Here is an 18,538-nt window from a genome sequence, read left to right as displayed (position 1 = left end):
CGGAGTTCTATTAGCTGGAATGTGATCCTTCCTGGCAGAAGAGATAAGTAAAACAAAATCCTTTTAAATGTATGTTGTGTATGTACATGTGAGAGAGTGTGTAATTGTGAATGGGTGTGTATGTGTAAGCTTGCATGTGCGAGTGAAATTGAAAGTCCTAGGGCATTCGATGTTACTTCCGCTACCCCTGTGATTTTGGTGTATTGATGTTCATGAAGGTATAGGAGACTGCAGGCATTACTCTTTCCTGCTGGCAATGTTTGCTGTAATATCAGGGAAATCATAAGTAAAAACCGGCCCAGCAGGCTAAAAACAGCCCAGCAGGCCGAAAACAGCCCAATCAATCAATCAGCGGAATTGTAAACGCACTACTCACCCGTGAGGGTCTCAAGGCGCTGAGGGGGGTTCCTCAGATCTGTTTAGCCAAAGAGCCAGGTCTTAAGGGTCTTCTTGAAGGTGTTCAGGGAGGGGGCGCGTCTGATGTCTGCCGGTAGTTCGTTCCAGGTCTTGGCTGAAATGTGAGAGAAGGATCTTCCGCCTGCTCTGGCTCTCTGGAAGCGAGGGATTTCAGCCAGTGCAAGGTTGGTAGATCGGAGGTTTCTTTCGGGTACATGGGAGTTGATTCTGTCGTCGAGGTATTTGGCTCCGTTGTTGTGTAGGCATTTGTTGGTGTGAGTGAGGATTTTTAAGGTGACTCTCTTCTCCACAGGGAGCCAGTAGAGATTCCGTAGGTGTTGGCAGATGTGTTCGTGCCGGGGGATGCCGAGGTCGAGTCTAGCTGAGGTGTTCTGTATTGTCTGGAGTTTGCACAGCAGGGACTTGTTGATGCTGGCGTAGAGTGCGTTTCCATAGTACAGTCTGCTGGTGATGAGTGCGTGGGTGACTGTCTTCCTTGACTCAGGGGGGATCCATTTGAAGGTCTTGCGGAGGGTGTTGAAGCTACTGGAGGTGACGGCATTGACCTGTCTGTTCCTGGTGAGTGATTAATCAAGTACGATGGCGAGGTTTTTGGCATGGTCTGAGGGGGTGGGTGGGCTTCCGAGGGCGGTCGGCCACCAGGTGTTGTCCCATGCTGAAGGGGTGGTACAAGGACGAGGACTTCCGTTTTCTTGGCGTTGAGCTTCAGGCAGCTGCTGGTCATCCAGACTGCAACATCTTGCATTCCTTTCTTGAAGTTGAGTTGGCATTGGTGGGGTCTTTGGTGAGGGAGAGGATGAGCTGGGTGTCTGGGTGTTGTCAGCGTAGGATACAATGTTGAGGCCGTGTTGTCGTACGATGGCTGTGAGGGGGTCCATGTAGATGTTGAAGCGGGTCGGGCTCAGTGATGACCCCTGTGGGACTCGGCAGATGATTTTTGTGGGATCGGAGAGAAAGGGTGGCAGTCTGATCCTTTGGCTTCTTCCGGTGAGGAATGATCGGATACAGTTGAGGGCTGTTCCTTGTATACCAGCGATGTGTAGTCTGGCAACTAGTGTGCGGTGGGAAGCGGTTTTGAAGGCCTCTGATAGGTCGAGTAGGAGGAGAGCTGCGGAGGGGCCTTGATCCAGGAGGCTGCAGATGTCATCTGTGGCGGCGAGTAGGGCGGTCTCGGTGCTGTTGTTGCTTCATAATCCGGATTGGGACAAGTCGAGGAAGGCGTTCTCTTTGATGAATTGTGTCAATTCCCTGTTGACTGTTTTCTCTGCAACTTTGGCTGCGAAGTGGAGGAGCAAGATGGGCCGATATTTTTTGAGGTCGGTGTGGTCAGCTGTGGGCTTCTTGAGCAGGGGCCGACTTCTGTGCACTTCCAGTCGTCTAGGAAGGTGCCCGTTTTGAAGGTGGTGTTGATGGTGCATTGTAGTTCGGTTGTGATGGCGGCCGTGGCTCTGTGGTAGATGTGAGGGGGCAGGGCTGGGTGGGGCCCCTGAGTGGATGCTTTTCATGGTCGAGGCAGTGTCTTCGTCGTGATTGTTTTCCAGTTGGAGATGGTGGGCTGGCTGGTGTCTCTGGGGGGCGGGATCCGTCTGTGGCGTCTGGTGGGTGGTCGATTAAGTTGTTGTAGAGGTTTTTGATCTTGATGTGGAAGTACGTTTCAAGTTTGTCACAGATGTCTTGGGACGGGGTGATGTCTGTGGCTTCGCTGCGTGGATGGTGAATTCCTGAATGACACTGAAGAGTTCCTTGTAGTTGGCTTGAATTTTGTTGTGGATGAAGTTCCTCTTGGTGGTTCTGATTTGGTTATGGTATTCTGTCATGGCATACTTGTAGGTGGAGAAGTTTTCAGTTGTCTTGGTGTTTCTCCAGTTCTTCTCCAGGTGTCTGCAGATGTGCCGGGCTTCTTGGAGGTCAGTGGTGAACCAGGTGGCTTGCCTGTCGGGGTTGCGTAGCGGGCAAGCTCGTCTGCACAGTTGGAGATCCAAGTGAGGAGTCCTCTGGCTGCGGTGTTTGCTGCATCGGATGTCCAGGTGTGGTTGTCTCGGGTGAGGGTGGAGTTAAGTTGCTCATCGGTAACCAGGCTCCAGTTCCTTCGTGATGCGTGTGGGGCTGGTTTGGGTGCCTTGGGTTTGTCGACGGCGAAGTGTCCGCAGTGGTGGTTGGTCCATGGCGGTTGCGTTGTGTGGCTGAAGTGAAAGTTGTTTCCTGCCGCGAAGATGGGGTCAAGGGTGTGTCCTTCACTGTAGGTTGGTGTGGTGACGAGTTGTGTAAGTCCGATGTCGGCTAGGTTGTCACGAAGGATGGTGGAGTTGGGAGTCGCTGGGGTTGTCCAGGTGGAAGTTCAGGTCTCCAATGAGCACACACACTGACCTGTCTGATCAGCCTTTCGGGCTCTGCCAGGTTGCCTTATAGACCAGGCACCCCGTTGTGGGGGTCTTTTGGAGCGAGTACCCAACAGCGGCGTCCTGGAACAGGTAAGCGCGTGAAGCAGTGGAGAAGAGTCTTGCCGGTGGCAGAGGCAGGCTCAATCCACTTAGCGCTCTGGGTGTTATCAGCTGCACGGATAGCGCTGCACATTTAGCGCGCTGTTTTTAATTGTTGCGACTGAAGCTCTTTTAAAATACTTTACTGTGTATGTTGATACTGATTTTAAAACTTGAATTTGACTGTGAAAACTGTGAAAACTGCATTGCACTATACCTGCTCCCCTCGTAATTCTCCAGGCTGAGTCAGAGCTTGGGGAATCCACATAGTCCGCCCACTCCCGCCCTGTTCCGCCGCGTCCAATCACGGGCGTTTGAGTGGAGGGTGAGGAGGAGCCCAGCACTTCCGGGTTCAGGGCTCACAGCGCAGCGCTCTGGCGACACTGTGAGTGGCTACTATTTAAAGTCCAGGTTAAGCGCACTCGCGCTGTGGAGAAGAGTCTTGCCGGTGGCAGAGGCAGGCTCAATCCACTTAGCGCTCTGGGTGTTATCAGCTGCACGGATAGCGCTGCACGTTTAGCGCGCTGTTTTTAATTGTTGCGACTGAAGCTCTTTTAAAATACTTTACTGTGTATGTTGATACTGATTTTAAAACTTGAATTTGACTGTGAAAACTGCATTGCACTATACCTGCTCCCCTCGTAATTCTCCAGGCTGAGTCAGAGCTTGGGGAATCCACATAGTCCGCCCACTCCCGCCCTGTTCCGCCGCGTCCAATCACGGGCGTTTGAGCGGAGGGTGAGGAGGAGCCCAGCACTTCCGGGTTCAGGGCTCACAGCGCAGCGCTCTGGCGACACTGTGAGTGGCTACTATTTAAAGTCCAGGTTAAGCGCACTCGCGCTGTGGAGAAGAGTCTTGCCGGTGGCAGAGGCAGGCTCAATCCACTTAGCGCTCTGGGTGTTATCAGCTGCACGGATAGCGCTGCACGTTTAGCGCGCTGTTTTTAATTGTTGCGACTGAAGCTCTTTTAAAATACTTTACTGTGTATGTTGATACTGATTTTAAAACTTGAATTTGACTGTGAAAACTGTGAAAACTGCATTGCACTATACCTGCTCCCCTCGTAATTCTCCAGGCTGAGTCAGAGCTTGGGGAATCCACATAGTCCGCCCACTCCCGCCCTGTTCCGCCGCGTCCAATCACGGGCGTTTGAGCGGAGGGTGAGGTGGAGCCCAGCACTTCCGGGCTCAGGGCTCACAGCGCAGCGCTCTGGCGACACTGTGAGTGGCTACTATTTAAAGTCCAGGTTAAGCGCACTCGCGCTGTGGAGAAGAGTCTTGCCGGTGGCAGAGGCAGGCTCAATCCACTTAGCGCTCTGGGTGTTATCAGCTGCACGGATAGCGCTGCACGTTTAGCGCGCTGTTTTTAATTGTTGCGACTGAAGCTCTTTTAAAATACTTTACTGTGTATGTTGATACTGATTTTAAAACTTGAATTTGACTGTGAAAACTGTGAAAACTGCATTGCACTATACCTGCTCCCCTCGTAATTCTCCAGGCTGAGTCAGAGCTTGGGGAATCCACATAGTCCGCCCACTCCCGCCCTGTTCCGCCGCGTCCAATCACGGGCGTTTGAGCGGAGGGTGAGGAGGAGCCCAGCACTTCCGGGTTCAGGGCTCACAGCGCAGCGCTCTGGCGACCCCCCCCCCCTATAAATGTGTTTGGGTCAGCGTCCGCGCAGCGGACGCGTGCAGCGGGCGCGCCGGAAGCGCGCCGAAGTCGAGCCAAAGTCCAGCCCGTCTGCGCCCGTCCGCGACAGGACGGGGCGCGGGGCCAGGGACCCTGGTCTCATATCATCCCCTACTTTACGCTATGATAGAGAGGAGCTGTTTGCTCTGTGTCCTGAGATCTCCCTTAATTGCATACACTCCATGGAGGTGCTATCATTACATGCTTGCCCTCTATGTTCTTTCAAACCCCTCAATCCATCTCGGGTGGCTCCTGCAAATAGGCAGGCCAAGGCAGGATTGATTAATTGCCGCTCTCTCGGTAAACACAGTATTCAAATTTACCATCTACTCGAGGACGAGGAATTTGATATACTGTTTTTTACCGAGACGTGGCTGGGAGAACTCTCTGATCCTGACATCATAGAGGCTCTGCCCCCTGGCTATTCCCTTGCTAGACTGGATAGGAAAGAGGGCGGGGGGGGGGGGGGTATTGCCATTGCTACTAGAGCTGCTATGCAATGCACCCTTTTGCCTTTGAATATTGATCATTGTGAAGCTGGTGTTTTCACTATAAACATGGGACCGCAAACCTCCCTTTCAGGCATCCTTGTGTACAGACCTCCTGGCAGGATGTATGATTTTATTGCCAACCTGTTGGAGGTCACTGCTCACCATGCGATCAGGAAAAAGAGCTTCCTTGTGCTTGGCGACTTGAATGCCCACTTTGATGACCCCTTAGATAGGGAGGCGAGCGACATTAGGTCCGAACTCCATTCCCTACAGCTTGATCTCATAAATCAGGACCCTACTCAGACTTGGGCACCTCCTGGATCCCATCTTCGGTAACCACTCTAGAGTACAATCCTCTACACCGATCCCGGTCCCTTGGTCCGATCATCTTGTCATTCCTTTTTCCATTCAGTCTTCCGAGGATGACTCAAAAAAAGACTCTGAGCAGCGATACCCGCGGCGGAAGTGGAAATCCTTTTCTCAGGCTACCTTCAATGAACATCTCACATTAGGTGGTCCGATAGGAGGCACGGACTGTGAAACTGCATACAGTCACCTACAATCCCGCATTTTAGGCGCCCTTGATAAAACCGCCCCCATTCGTAATGGGAGTAATCCTAAAAATACGAGGAAAACCACTTCATGGTACACTCCTGAACTCCAAACGCTCAAATCTGCTTGTAAAAAGCTGGAGCGTGCATGGCGTGTTAACTTTTGCCCAATGATTAAAACAAAATATAAAAAAATGCAGAGGGAGTATTATAGAGAAGTTCGCATCTCTAAAGCCGCCCACTATAAAAATCGGATTGATGAGGCAGAGAACTCCTCGAAGGAGCTCTTTAAAATCTTTAAGGAGATCTCTGTACTCTCGACTGATAATAGGTCCTCCAGTGACTCAGTAGACACCTGCAATAGGATTGCAAGATACTTCTCGGGAAAGATCTCGGATATCTATGCAAGCTTCTCTGGAAACCTGACCGCCACCTATGATCTCATGGAAGACAGAGAGGTTAGTCCCACGGACTCATGTTTACACAGCTTCCTGGTCCCTCCACCTGATGTATTGGTAAATGTTTGCCAAAGTGTCAAATCGGGCTCTCCTCGAGATCCGGCCCCTCCTAAAGTTCTGACTGCTAGTTTGGAAGTACTCGAGCCCTATTTTAGACACATCATTCAACTTTCGTTTTCTTCGGCCTCTCTCCCGGGAGACTGGAAGAAGGCTATAGTGCTGCCAATAAAAAAGAAACCAAATGTTAGCCAGGACACACTAGAGAACCTAAGACCTATTTCCCTCCTGCCCTTCCTTGCTAAAGTGACCGAAAAACTAGCCAATATACAGCTCATGGATCATCTAGAGGCTAATAAGGCACTACACAGCTCCCAATCGGGCTTTCGGAAGAATTACTCGACCGAGACGTTCCTCTTGCGAGCGACCGAAACTCTGCGGATTGGTGCAGATGAAGGGCACACAATGGCTCTCATTATGCTGGATCTCAGCGCTGCGTTCGACACTGTGGCTCATTCCATCTTGCTACAGTGTCTGAGCAGTGCTGGGGTCACCAAGGCGGCATTGGGCTGGCTCAAGGCCTTCCTCTCTGACCGCAGTTTTCAGGTCCAGAGAGGCACGTTTCTCTCTGACAGCATAGCCTTAGAACAGGGGGTGCCCCAGGGCTCTGCCCTGAGCCCCACCCTGTTCAACCTTTACATGGCTCCATTAGCAGAGGTGGTCCAATCATACGGCATAGAATTAGTATCCTATGCCGATGATACTCAACTGCTCATTTCCCTATCACAGGCACCCATCTTAGCAGCGGCCAATTTTAAAAACTGCATGCAGGCGCTTGCAGGCTGGATGAACCAACACTGCCTGAAGCTCAATGGCTCTAAAACTGAGGTTCTAGTGATAGGGGGAAAGGATGCCAGTTGGACTCAGGATTGGTGGCCTCCTTGCCTTGGCCCTACACCTATCCCGGGCAGGGAGGCAAAAAGTCTGGGTGGATCCGAAACTTTCTTTTGAGAGCCACGTCAACAAAGTAGCAGGGAAATGCTTTGGGATAATGAAGACCCTAAACCGTACCTTGGACCTTCTGCCCCTGGAGGCTAGACGGACCATGACCCAAGCATTAGTTACCTCCCGCATAGATTATGCTAATGTACTGCTACTGGGGACTACTGAGAAAAACCTAAGACGGCTTCAGGTGCTACAAAACACTGCAGCACGGTTAGTTCTCAGACTCCCCAAAAGAACGGCATCTAAACCCACTCTGTCTGCCCTTCATTGGCTTCCTATAAAAAAAGGATCCTATTTAAGGCACTCTTAATCTGCTACAGGATTACCGTTTCAAAAGCCCCTGAATATCTGAAGGACTTAGCTATCCCCTACCAGCCCACCAGAGCACTCCGCTCCACGGGCATGGGCCTCCTGAAAGTACCCCGTATAAAGAAGGCTAGAATGGGCGGTCGCTCCTTCCGAGTGTTGGCAGCCAACCAGTGGAACATTCTTCCCATCGAAATTAGGCTGGCCAAGACCGAAACGGTATTTAGGAAGCTCCTAAAAACTCACTTGTTCACCCAGTAGACCGGATACTGCCTTTCTGTTTCCGCCACTCTCTCCACAGCGCGGGGACACGCCGGGATGGCGTCACCATTGCGCTTTATAAGCCCCTTTATTATTAGCAGTGGGCGGGGCAGGACACGTCAGGGGGGGAGCTGACAGACTACGGAATATGCATTATTTATTTATTTGAACCTATTATGTCGTCTGTTGACCCCCCTCCTACCCTGCCCCGCCCCCCACATTTACCTGTGCTGTGGCCGCTTCTGGTACCAAGCTTCGCCTGTAATTGTACCATCGTGAACTCTTCCACCCTTATGTAAAAAGTTATTTTGATCCATTTAAGTGAAAACAACATTGGAATAGCTAATGCCATTAACCTTTATATTCGCAGTTTCTTCATTGTTGACTGTCAGAACACTGCATTAATTGCGTACTGTGACTGCTTCCATTAGCTCCTCCTGGTAAATGAAACTGCTCCTGTGCGTCAAGAGCTTTGCAAGAAAGCATGCATTACGAGGCTTTGTGGTCCATATTTATGGCTAGACTTCAAGTGCATCCTGCTTAAGGGAAATGTCTCCCCCAGACATCCTTTAGATGTGGGGCGCTTTGTAGTTCACTTTGATGGGAGAACTCTATTTGCTGTTCGTTTAATCTAGAAATCAGTTTAAAGGCAGATGTATAGAACGGAAGGAAACACTCCCACATTCTCCCTTTGAACTCTATCCGAGGTGATAATCCCTAAACAAACAGGATGATTTTCTTACGGACTTGAGCAGCCCTCCCTCAAGACCGAATTTCTCCTGCAAGAAAGATGGTTGCATGATGCATTGTCTTGTGTCCATCCACGTTTGGGAACTAAAGTTTTAAGTAAACCAGTTACACTGAATAACTAAAACTCTAATTAATAGTCGTCACTGCTCTATTTATTAAGGTTTGATAACATTGAAAAGTTACGTTAAAAAATTGTATTAGATTTATTCGAACCTTCACAAATGTGTGCATTCTAGTGCATGTTTGAGGGGGAAAAAAGCATGTCCACTTTCTTCTTTCTCCGTGTGTACCCTTTCCTTTTTGAAACTCGCACTCCGTTATTGCACAAATATATGTGGGACATTTTTATGCTTTCATTAGACATATAGGAACACCGTCTGACTGTGGGCAGTTTTAGGGCGCACAGTGATGGTCTGTATTGAGTGGCTATGATGATTTAGAGTGTTTTGCTTTTTTGTTGGTGGCTATCAAGCAAGTGGGAAGTCTACAGTGTCAGATACACAAATTACCATTTGATTTACAGCTTTTGAAAGTGCTATTTTAAACTTTATACGCAAAGAATTGTACACCTGCTGCACACGACTCCCACCTTCCACGCCACCACCTCCCATTGTAAATGAGTGTCCTGGCCTCGGCTGACCAGAGAGCTGGTGTTGACTAGTTTGACAGGGTTTTTGCACTTTAATGTCAAACCCGTTTAGTTCATCTAAATTGTATTTCGAAACTGGCTTCTTGCGTTTGAAAAAAAGTGAGTTCATCGTTTGTGTACATTGTTGACTGGCAGATTAAGAATTGTATTTGCTTTTATAAACGTTATGCCCAGATGAACACAAATATTCCATCTGCATGGCTTCTGGTGTTTGAGTGTATGGCTCTCTCGTCGTCAATTAAGCTGTGTTTTTTATAAGCCCCCTTGAGGCAGCCTCCATTTTGGGTTGGGATTGATTTGGAAGTTGGGACGGGATTGAGCTGCACAAGGTGGCAACAGGTCAAATTGCCATGCAATGGGAAGGACCTAGCACATTTTGGTTGGATATTGGAGCCAATTATACATTTAAGCAGTGCCACTGATCCTGATTGACACGAACCATATGTCAGAAAAGATACATTTTAGAATGCAATTTATTATAAGAAATTATCATGGGATATAATGAGAAGATTCAAAATTAGTCATAGGTTGAGAAACAATATCAGAACCTAGGGAAATACATTAAACATTACCATAATATAGCACCTAGTAGAACTGATAAGCAAAGGACATGTATGGTAGGGAATCCAAATGTGCCTTGTTTCACATTTTTATGTAAATGGTAGGGGGGCTATAATGCAATTGATGCAGCAGACGTTTGGAAGTGGAGCAAATGAAGGAAAAGGCAGAGTGAATAATAGGGATAAATATAAATGACAGGACTGCCAAAAACGTTAGTGCACTTAAGTGCTCATCAAGCTTGCACAAAAAGATTTTTGTGACTATATATTGTATATCCTGAATCAGTATAGGTGAAATTTTAGAATCATAACATGAACTTTAGGCGGTGGAAATGTACAAATGAGGAAAATTTTCTGTATTCGTAAATTTAGGGCTAGCAATAGGAAAGGGTGGTTTTTAAGAGTTCCCATGCGCAAAGTGTGCATCACCCCCAAATGTATGCATTTTGCTTTGTGGTCCATAACCTAGTCACACAAGTAAAGTTACTCCTAAAAAGATTGAAGTAACTGTGCTTTGACCATAGAGTATGTAGGGTACACCCCCTAGTGTTACAGGAATGTAGGGGGCGGGCTTTGTGTATGTGGAACAATATTTTCATAGTGGAGAAATAAATGAAAACAAGTTTAATGTGAAAATTCACATTTTGCCTCACACAGATTTTCTAACTAGTAGAAAATCTGTGTGAGTAAGTAATCGCCCATTGAGTGCTCATGAACGATGTGGACTGCAGTAGATTTCCAAACCTACGCCTGTGAATCTCCAAAACCTTGGGAACTCTACTTCAAATGAAGACAGAAGCCAACGTGAGTAGACTTAGGTCTATTGTGAACAAGGACTTGTGAGACAATAGTAACTGAAAAAAGGCTAAAACTACCACGGCTCATCCAGGACTTTTCTGTTAGTGGGAAAAAGTCTGGGTTCTCCGTCTGGGGAATGCCTGGTTCTGCCTACGTCATCAGTTAAATATGCTGGAGAGAGAGGTATGTTTATTCACAAGCCATTTACTATTTTGCTCTACCTGAAATATGCAGAGCTATTGGAAATGAGTTGTGATTCTCTTTATGTGAAAATGCCAAAAAGCTTGACCCTTGACACGGTAGATAGACTTTGAGATGTGTAAATTATTGCCTCGTTTGTTTAAATTCATGTCTACTGTAGATGTCTCAGATGACCACTTGCTTGTTCTGTCTTCTTTAGTGTTTTCCTCCTGCCTCTGCCTCACACTCGTTTGCCTCTGTGTTCATTCCTATCCTCCTGTTCACTGTTATGATTGTAAACATGGCGCAGCACACCTTGCTTGAGCCACGGCTTCTGTGCCAAACCGTGCAATACATAATTTCCTGGCAGTGAGGTATTCTTTATTATGGCTTGGTGCACAAAACATTCTACTTCAGCAATCACTGTTCCTATTGTTGTACCAAAGTCGAAACACCCAGGATGTGCCTGTTTCTCTTTCAGTCCGGCCTAACGCCAATTCATGTCGCTGCCTTCATGGGACACGTGAACATCGTGTCGCAGCTCACGCACCACGGAGCGTCGCCCAATACCACGAATGTGGTGAGCAATCTTTATTTTACCAATAGCTGAGTATTGTCTTTTATGAAAGCACAATATTTTGCCAGAAACAAGTAGAAATCATATTTTGTAATAAAACATTACTTTGCGGTATAAGTTAAACCTGATAGTTATACTTCTTTGGAGGCCATTTTGCACAGAATTCTTTGAACCCTCTGAAATCGAACTTAACTTAAAAATGAAATTTAGCCACATGGAGCATACTTCCAGGTACCCACAGACTGCCTAGCTGCAGACCACGAGCATATATCCTGGTCTAAATGTACTTACAATGCAAGCCCACCCCGTGATCCGTGGAGTCACAGAGCCGGCAAGATTGCAATTCCTCGGATATTTGCAGCATGGCGAATATTCCTGTTCAAATAAAAATTTAACAGACTTGTACCTCTGCAAAAGATTATGAAACCGAGATTGGACAGGGCTTTAAGGAAGTCTTGGGTACACTCCTTGCTGATTTTGGTATAACTCTTCTAGTGGCTCCACCACTAGTTCGGTTTTAGTCACCGACAACTCTTTTTTTGTGCTGTGAGTTTTGTGTTCATTAGATGTCTGGTATTAAGACAACTGGATATTTAAGTAGTCACTGTAAAGCTCAGATATTGGACAGGATTCCACACTGCAGTGTCTTGCTCACGATCTGTCCAAGTGTATGGAAGCAGTTGTGGTGATATTTTACCAAAGAAAAGAATCAGTACATTAGGAGAACATCAAAGAAATCCCACAAAAATTAAATGAAGCTAAATGTTAATTGGTTATCATGATGCTATCCATAGTCTGTTGCATTATATTGTCTTTGTAATATTGTTCAATGTTCTGTATTTGTAACCCAGTGTTATTGTGCAGTGCCCCTAGGGCAAATCCCTCCCACAGGAACTGGGCCACAGTACGCAACATAGTATCCAGTTTCCTCTTCCTGGTTCCCTTCCAGCAACTTTCGTAAGATAGTATTGGCTTCACATCTAATCACAGTTGCCTCAAGAATTTGCCTCCAGGTTTTTTCTGCCATTTAAGCATTCAATTTTTTTGTCAGTTTCCGAGCCTTTGCTTGAAAGGTGCTGAAAACACAGGCTTTGTTTTTCAAAACAGGTCCACGTTGTAATTGCAACATCAGTTTGCAGTTCGGCAGAGGTCCAGTTTTTCACTGTACAAGTTATGTAAAAATAAGCATTTGGCACACCTAAGATGCTCAGTTAAAACTAACTCATAAAAAAGGGTGGAAGAGTTGTACTGGGTATCATAGTCAAATAATGTCAGCTGATCACAAGTAGGGCAGTTGGCAGGCTATATAGGCCTGCTTGTGACAGAAGGCTTGTGCCTCCTGCTGTAAGCGGTCTTTTGCAGGCTACTCGCTACCATTAGTGGTAGGAGTGCGCTTCTTTCCAATAATCTAGATGGCAAATATTTCTGGCTCTATGGTGAATTGATACTTTACCACTCCTATGCGTTGTGGCCTAATTTAAAGTTTCTAGAGGCAACCTGGTGCTGTCCGCTGATGATAGATGGTCGTCTAGAATTGTGCTGCACTACTCCCAGCTATGATTTACCTGTTCTTCCTGATTGTGGCCTTCCATGGATGCTGTAGATTTCAAGCGGTTATTGGTTTGCCAATCCCTTGTGGTCTTTGATTGGATGTACGCCGTTCACACACCCGCTTCTGAATCGTTACTAGGAGGTCACCGTCTGATATTTTGAACCAATATCGAACTGCCATGTAGGTTCCCAGTTTACGCAGTGCCACCTTTGTACCTGCAAAAGGCCTCAATACATTTGACCCTTGACCCTCATAGTTAGTGATGTCATCTTTGATCAAGAAGAAACAATGAGTAGCAAAACAATGCTAAACACAAGTATGCTGATTAAAAAAACAAAATTACTTTTAAACATGAATGGTTTTGACTTGTAATTTACAACAGTGAAATGCACTTTTTATTTAGAGCTGTTGATTGCTAAACGTTTGTTTCTTTATTTTTTGTTTTACTTCTTCTAGAGGGGAGAAACGGCCCTTCATATGGCTGCCAGGGCGGGTCAGGCGGAAGTTGTTCGGTACCTGGTTCAACATGGAGCTCTTGTGGAAGCTAAAGCTAAGGTATGCTGATGCTTTGTTTCTATCAGTAGGGGCGTGCAAATGTTGTCTTAACCAGTCATGACACAGTGTGGGTAGCTGAGGCATGTTTGTATCAGTCCTACTTAAAAGAGACCGTAGTATAGAGAGGAAAGAAATATAAGCACTGCCAAGTTAAAATCAGATCAAGAACGATCCTTAACAGTGTGTCAAGGTTTTATTCGATGTAATTCTTAAATGTTTAGAATCGTTAGTCACACAGTTAATGGTATGAACTGGGCTATTATAGGCTGTTTAGGCGTGCAAGAGATTCATATTCTCGAAACCGCATGAAAGTGGCAGCTGCATAGTACCGAGGGTGGAGGGACGAGGGCGTGGAGGCAAACAGATGAAAGTAAAAAACTTACCTCAAGGCACTAAGCAACGTCCTCCTCCACCGGTTGTCTTGCTTACAGCGGCACAAGGAAGCTGCACTAGCCAATCCTGGCGCTGCTCTCACAGCATGAGAGCAGCGCCAGGACTGGCTAGAGCAAGCTCTCTTAGCGCTCCTAAGAGCATTGGAAGCCTATGCTTTCTCTAACCTAGCTGTCTATGACAGCTAGGTTATAGAACTTTAAAATGCACGTCTGGCTGGCCAGTCCAAGACGGCAGGCCAAAGAGACATGCGCATTTTAAAGCACGCAGCTCCCTGCTGCTGCCACTCGGCCCGGCAGCACTGGTCCCACCCAGTCCTGTCACACATTTCAGGACGGGGCAATTGCTGGAAAATAAAATGGTAATGAATTCACTTTAGTACCATTTTATTTTTCAGATCTGGCCTGTAGGGTGACTCTCCTCCAGTCAAATGGAGGAGCCGACTGTGTCGCATGAGTAATTTTTGCTTGCTTGCATGGAGCCAGTGGAAAGCTTAGAAGAATGAGCTTATGCTAATTCTTATTTTAATTCTAAAAGCAGAATAGGCACAAATGAGATATTATTTTATGTGCTCACAAACCCGTTATGCAGTAGAGTCCAAACAAAAACAAGCACTTGGCAACTTCAAAGCAACTAGCTTGCATGTAATAAACAAAACAGGCATACCGTGGCACCATTATTCCATGCCATGGCGAAGGATAAAGCGACTGTAGCTTATCACTTGGGACATAATGTCTTCGATAGAATGTATATACCAAACAACAATGTCTCAACAGGTAATAACAAGCATTTGCAATGCAATAGGTCTCGCAGTTGTGAGTTTGAGCTATTGGCATTGTAAATGGCAATGCCTTTTATTTTCTGAAGACACACCTGCATCCGGCGGCCCGAGCGCCCCACGACCTTGTTTTTAACCCAATATGAAGCGCATTGAGTTCATGGTGCTCGCCATGAATTCCTTAAATAAGGGCAGGGGCGCGAGATGGCGGAAGAGCACACCCTGCGGCCCCATGTTTGGGCTGCCCCACTACCCTCCTGCGCACTTTCTCTGCCGGGATCCCTACGTGGTCTCTGGAGAGCAGGGTATCTGTTTAGATCCAAGTTCTAAATTTAGCCCCGATTGCCTGTTGTCCCCTCCCGCCCACATCCTCCCGCTGTTGTGCTGTTTGTTCGGTCACTCCCAGGCCTCGTGCGAGGGGAAGGGGCTGCTAGTGGGAGGTCAAGGAGGGGTGCAAGACTACTCTGGCTCCTGGAGCACGACCCTCACCTGCTGCAAAGATGGAGGTAAAGTGCATTTTCCTCTTTAAAATGTATGATGTCGGCCCTTAACTTAAAGCATGCGATCTGGTGTCACAGAGCAGATCGGCAATACTTGTGTTTATTTCGTCGACACAAACTCACTGTCTTTGAGAATAGTTTACATCTCGAACTTATTCAAGTTATCAGCATCCGAAGGATGAAAGGCTGAGCCAGCGCTACTGAGATTTACTCAGAACCTGAGCTAATTGCAAGTTACTTTTGAGTGAGGAAAACGTCTATAGTGCCTACCATAAGCGGATTTAACTCTATGCGCTGAAGTGCATTAGCGTACGCGTAGAAGGGTGTGGGCTGCTGCGGGTAGGGTGACCACACGGCCCCACTTTTTATTTCCAGGGCTTTGCTTTTACAAGATAAAGTGCAGCGCTTGTGAAAGAGCTCTGAGCCAAGCTAAATTATGTTAAAGAGTCTTCAAAGTTAAAAATAAAAATTGAGGCGGGCAAGCCACCTTGTGCCGATCAAAATAAAGGCTGACCGCCGTACTTACTGATTAAACGCAGCATCGCGATGTGCAGAGCTGGAAGTGCTTGATATGAATGTAACAATTTAAAAACGAGTAGAGGCAAGCCACCGACCTAATTAAGCAAGACGGCTGCTATCCATCGAATATTCTGTCGTTTATCACATGATGCTTCAGTGCCATGACTTGGAAGGACTGCTGGAAACTCTCTGGAACCGTGTTCAGGAAATAAAACGTACTCATTAAAAATAAAACTCTTGTTGCTCAAAGAGAGGACAGTCAGAGGAGGAGGAGAAGAAAGAACCAGTGATCGGGAGAGTGCCGCCACGCTGCCCGCGGCGACCCGGAAGCTCTTGGCCGGCCGGCCAATCCGCTCGCGGCCGACCGGAAGTCCCGCCTCCCCAGGTCCGCGAGCTGCCGGCGCATGGAGCGCCCTGCCGTCCGGTGTAGCCCGGGTCCCCAGGAGGGGGCCGGGGAGAAGGAGGAGTGTGGCGCCTGTTGCGGGGCTCCTCTGACCTGAGGGAGCCCCGATTTAGATGGAGACGCGCCGTGAGGAGCCCCGCCGGAAGAGCGCAGTTGGTGAGTGGGGCCCAGGGCTGATGTAAAGTGCGTGCGTGCCTGTTTGTATGCGTGGGGGGGGGAGTGTGTGCGTGTGTGCGCGAGGGAACGTGTGTGCACATGCGTGACTGTGTGTGATTGAGAGAGAATGCGAGGTAGCGGATAGTGTGCCTGTATGTGTGCCTGTATGGGTGCTGTATGCCTGCGTATGCATGCGCGCGCCTGTGTGTGTGTGTGCGTGCGTGCATGCAGAGAGGTGGGGGCTGCCTGTGTGTGAGCAAGGGCTTTGCGCATGCGCAGCGGCTTTGCGCATGCGCAGATACCAGACGCTCGCTCCCGAGGTCAAATCCGACCCTGAAAACGCTCGTAACACTTTGGTGTCCACTCTCCTGAAAACGGATCACATTAGTTGTCGAGCTGACAGCATTCATGCTTCGCATGAATGCTAACGTCAGCTCGACCTAATAAAAGACAGTTTCAGAAAGCATGCACAATAGTTGGAAGAAGTAGGAGACGGGAGGCATTAATGGTTATTGCAACAAATGCAAAGAGCAGTCTATATTTGAAAAAATTTGGACAAAATCAATGGCGGCACTGTATTACAATAGAAATAAACTGTACAAACTTGTCCACATGTGTGCGCATGAAGAAACAAGGTGAGCGGCGCAGGTGACAAGTAAAACAGCAAAAAACGGTGCACAGGAAACACTGACAATATATACAAAGACTTTTTTCGTGGCTCAAATTAATTTACAAGAATTTAGAGGAGATAGGTAATTTTCTGAACTACAGAGCTTGCTCCAAAACTTGAGCTGGGTGGTCGACAGAGTTTCGACCTGTGATTAGTTCAGGTCTTCTTCAGGACCAGGTTATGGGTTTTTAAGTGCTGCGTAGTTGTAGGGAGGATATTGCCATGAAGCGATCAATAGTTGCACCCTGGTAATGGTGTGCAGTAGGAGTTGAGCACAACGTCTGTGTAGGTGCCCACGAAGAAATTGGTAGTGACAGCAATTTTAGGTGAGTGCGGGCTTGGAGGAATCTTCATGTAACCCGGCAGGCAATTTCCAAGGGCAACGGTGAATAGGTACCTGCGTCGGAGAGAGAATGTCCAGTGACTACCCTGTGCATGAAAAAGAAAAATGTGTGCACAACAGAAAATACACACACAGTTAAATATTTGGTTATACTTGCTTTACCATGCGTCGCAGTGCAGTGTTCTAGCAATGGCAGCACGAGTTTTGTTGGCAGTGGCCCTCATTCCCCCCCCCAGCTCCTATTTGAGGTTCCCGGCAAACGTAAAGAAAATCAACAGCTCTTGGCGGCAACGACACAGCCCGCCACGGGCGGCGAAGTGCCTAGCTACGCTGTCCCAGTGCTATCTGTGGTTCAGCTCACTTGGAGATTCAACCTTGGTGCTTAAATATTGTCTCATTTGCAACATGCACTAGCCCCTCCTCAAATAACGACCACCCACTTGATTTCAAGTTGTGGGGATTTGCAAGGAATACTCATTGAGCTGACGTTTCCTGCTAATTCATCCATATGGTCACAGAAAAAGCAGTGATCACTAGATCTTCTCTGTTGGGAAATTCTGATACTAAGCATGTTGCGAAAGGCAAGAGCCGATCAGGCAGCTCACCAAATTTGTCAAGAATTTAAACAGCCGCAACCCATGCAGGTAAGAGCGGCGGGGCCTGGTGGGAGGGGTGTGTTTCAACAGACAACAATGAGGGAAAATTATTTATTTAATTTTCCCTCATGGTCTGTCAAATACCCCCAACCACCCCTCACTCTTACCTGCACGGGCCGCAGCTGAATATAAAGGGACAATACAGTATATAAGAAAGCAAACTTTAGATGCGCAAAGTAGATGTACATCAATCAATGGCAAACTACAATCCATGTTAACATCCAGCACATGAAGAGTTCCACCACACTCTCCCAGGAAGACGAGTTCTTCCATATGATCTACCCTGCACCTGACTGACACTGCCTTGCAAACCACAGGAAAGTGTAGAATGAGGACACCTAACAACAGCCAGCCATGATGAATAATGCACATCAAAGCTGAGGAAAAGTAGAGATTCGTCAGAGCAGATGATGTGATTTCAATGCCCATTTTTCTTTTCTGGGGAGAAAAATATGTACCCCCAACAGCACTCATAGCTTCAGTCGGTGCTATTAGTAGTGTTTTCCTGGTTGAAGCCCCTGGAGTCAATTTAGTCACCAATGCACACAATATGCGTTTTCCTTCAGCTCACTGAAGTATTAGCATCTTCCAATATCAACATGTCCATTTACGAAATGGATAAGAAAACTATCAGTCAGTTGACGATCATGTTTTTGAACCTGAAAACAATACTGCATAGGCACTTTTCATATTGACAGGTGCAAGGCGTTTATATGATGTTATGTTATTTCATGTGTTGGCTTGTTTTATTATTTCATGTCTATCTTGTTTTATAGTCTAAGTTATATCCTATGTGTCAAGTTATTTCCATGGGTTTATGCTCCCCCTAAGTAACATAATTTGATGAC

At 47.2% G+C, this 18,538-nt stretch overlaps 1 protein-coding gene across 27 annotated transcripts in view; it reads left to right on the top strand.

The window, feature by feature from the left end:
* Positions 1 to 18,538, top strand: part of ANK3 (ankyrin 3) — a 1,924,186-nt gene that overhangs the window by 1,437,681 nt on the left and 467,967 nt on the right. For 26 of the 27 annotated variants that reach the window (XM_078642674.1, XM_078642664.1, XM_078642668.1 and 23 more), the window contains 2 exons: positions 11,073 to 11,171; positions 13,177 to 13,275. In XM_078642674.1, the coding sequence (XP_078498800.1) occupies positions 11,073 to 11,171; positions 13,177 to 13,275 (198 nt within the window). The remainder of the gene's footprint in view (positions 1 to 11,072; positions 11,172 to 13,176; positions 13,276 to 18,538) is intronic. The other variant, XM_078642672.1, reaches the window with a different exon arrangement.

This window comes from Lissotriton helveticus, chromosome 5_1 (genome assembly GCF_964261635.1).
Source record: "Lissotriton helveticus chromosome 5_1, aLisHel1.1, whole genome shotgun sequence".
Classification (NCBI taxonomy): Eukaryota; Metazoa; Chordata; class Amphibia; order Caudata; family Salamandridae; genus Lissotriton; species Lissotriton helveticus.
Note: the sequence above shows the minus strand (reverse complement) of the source record. Positions and strands in the feature narration are given on the sequence as shown.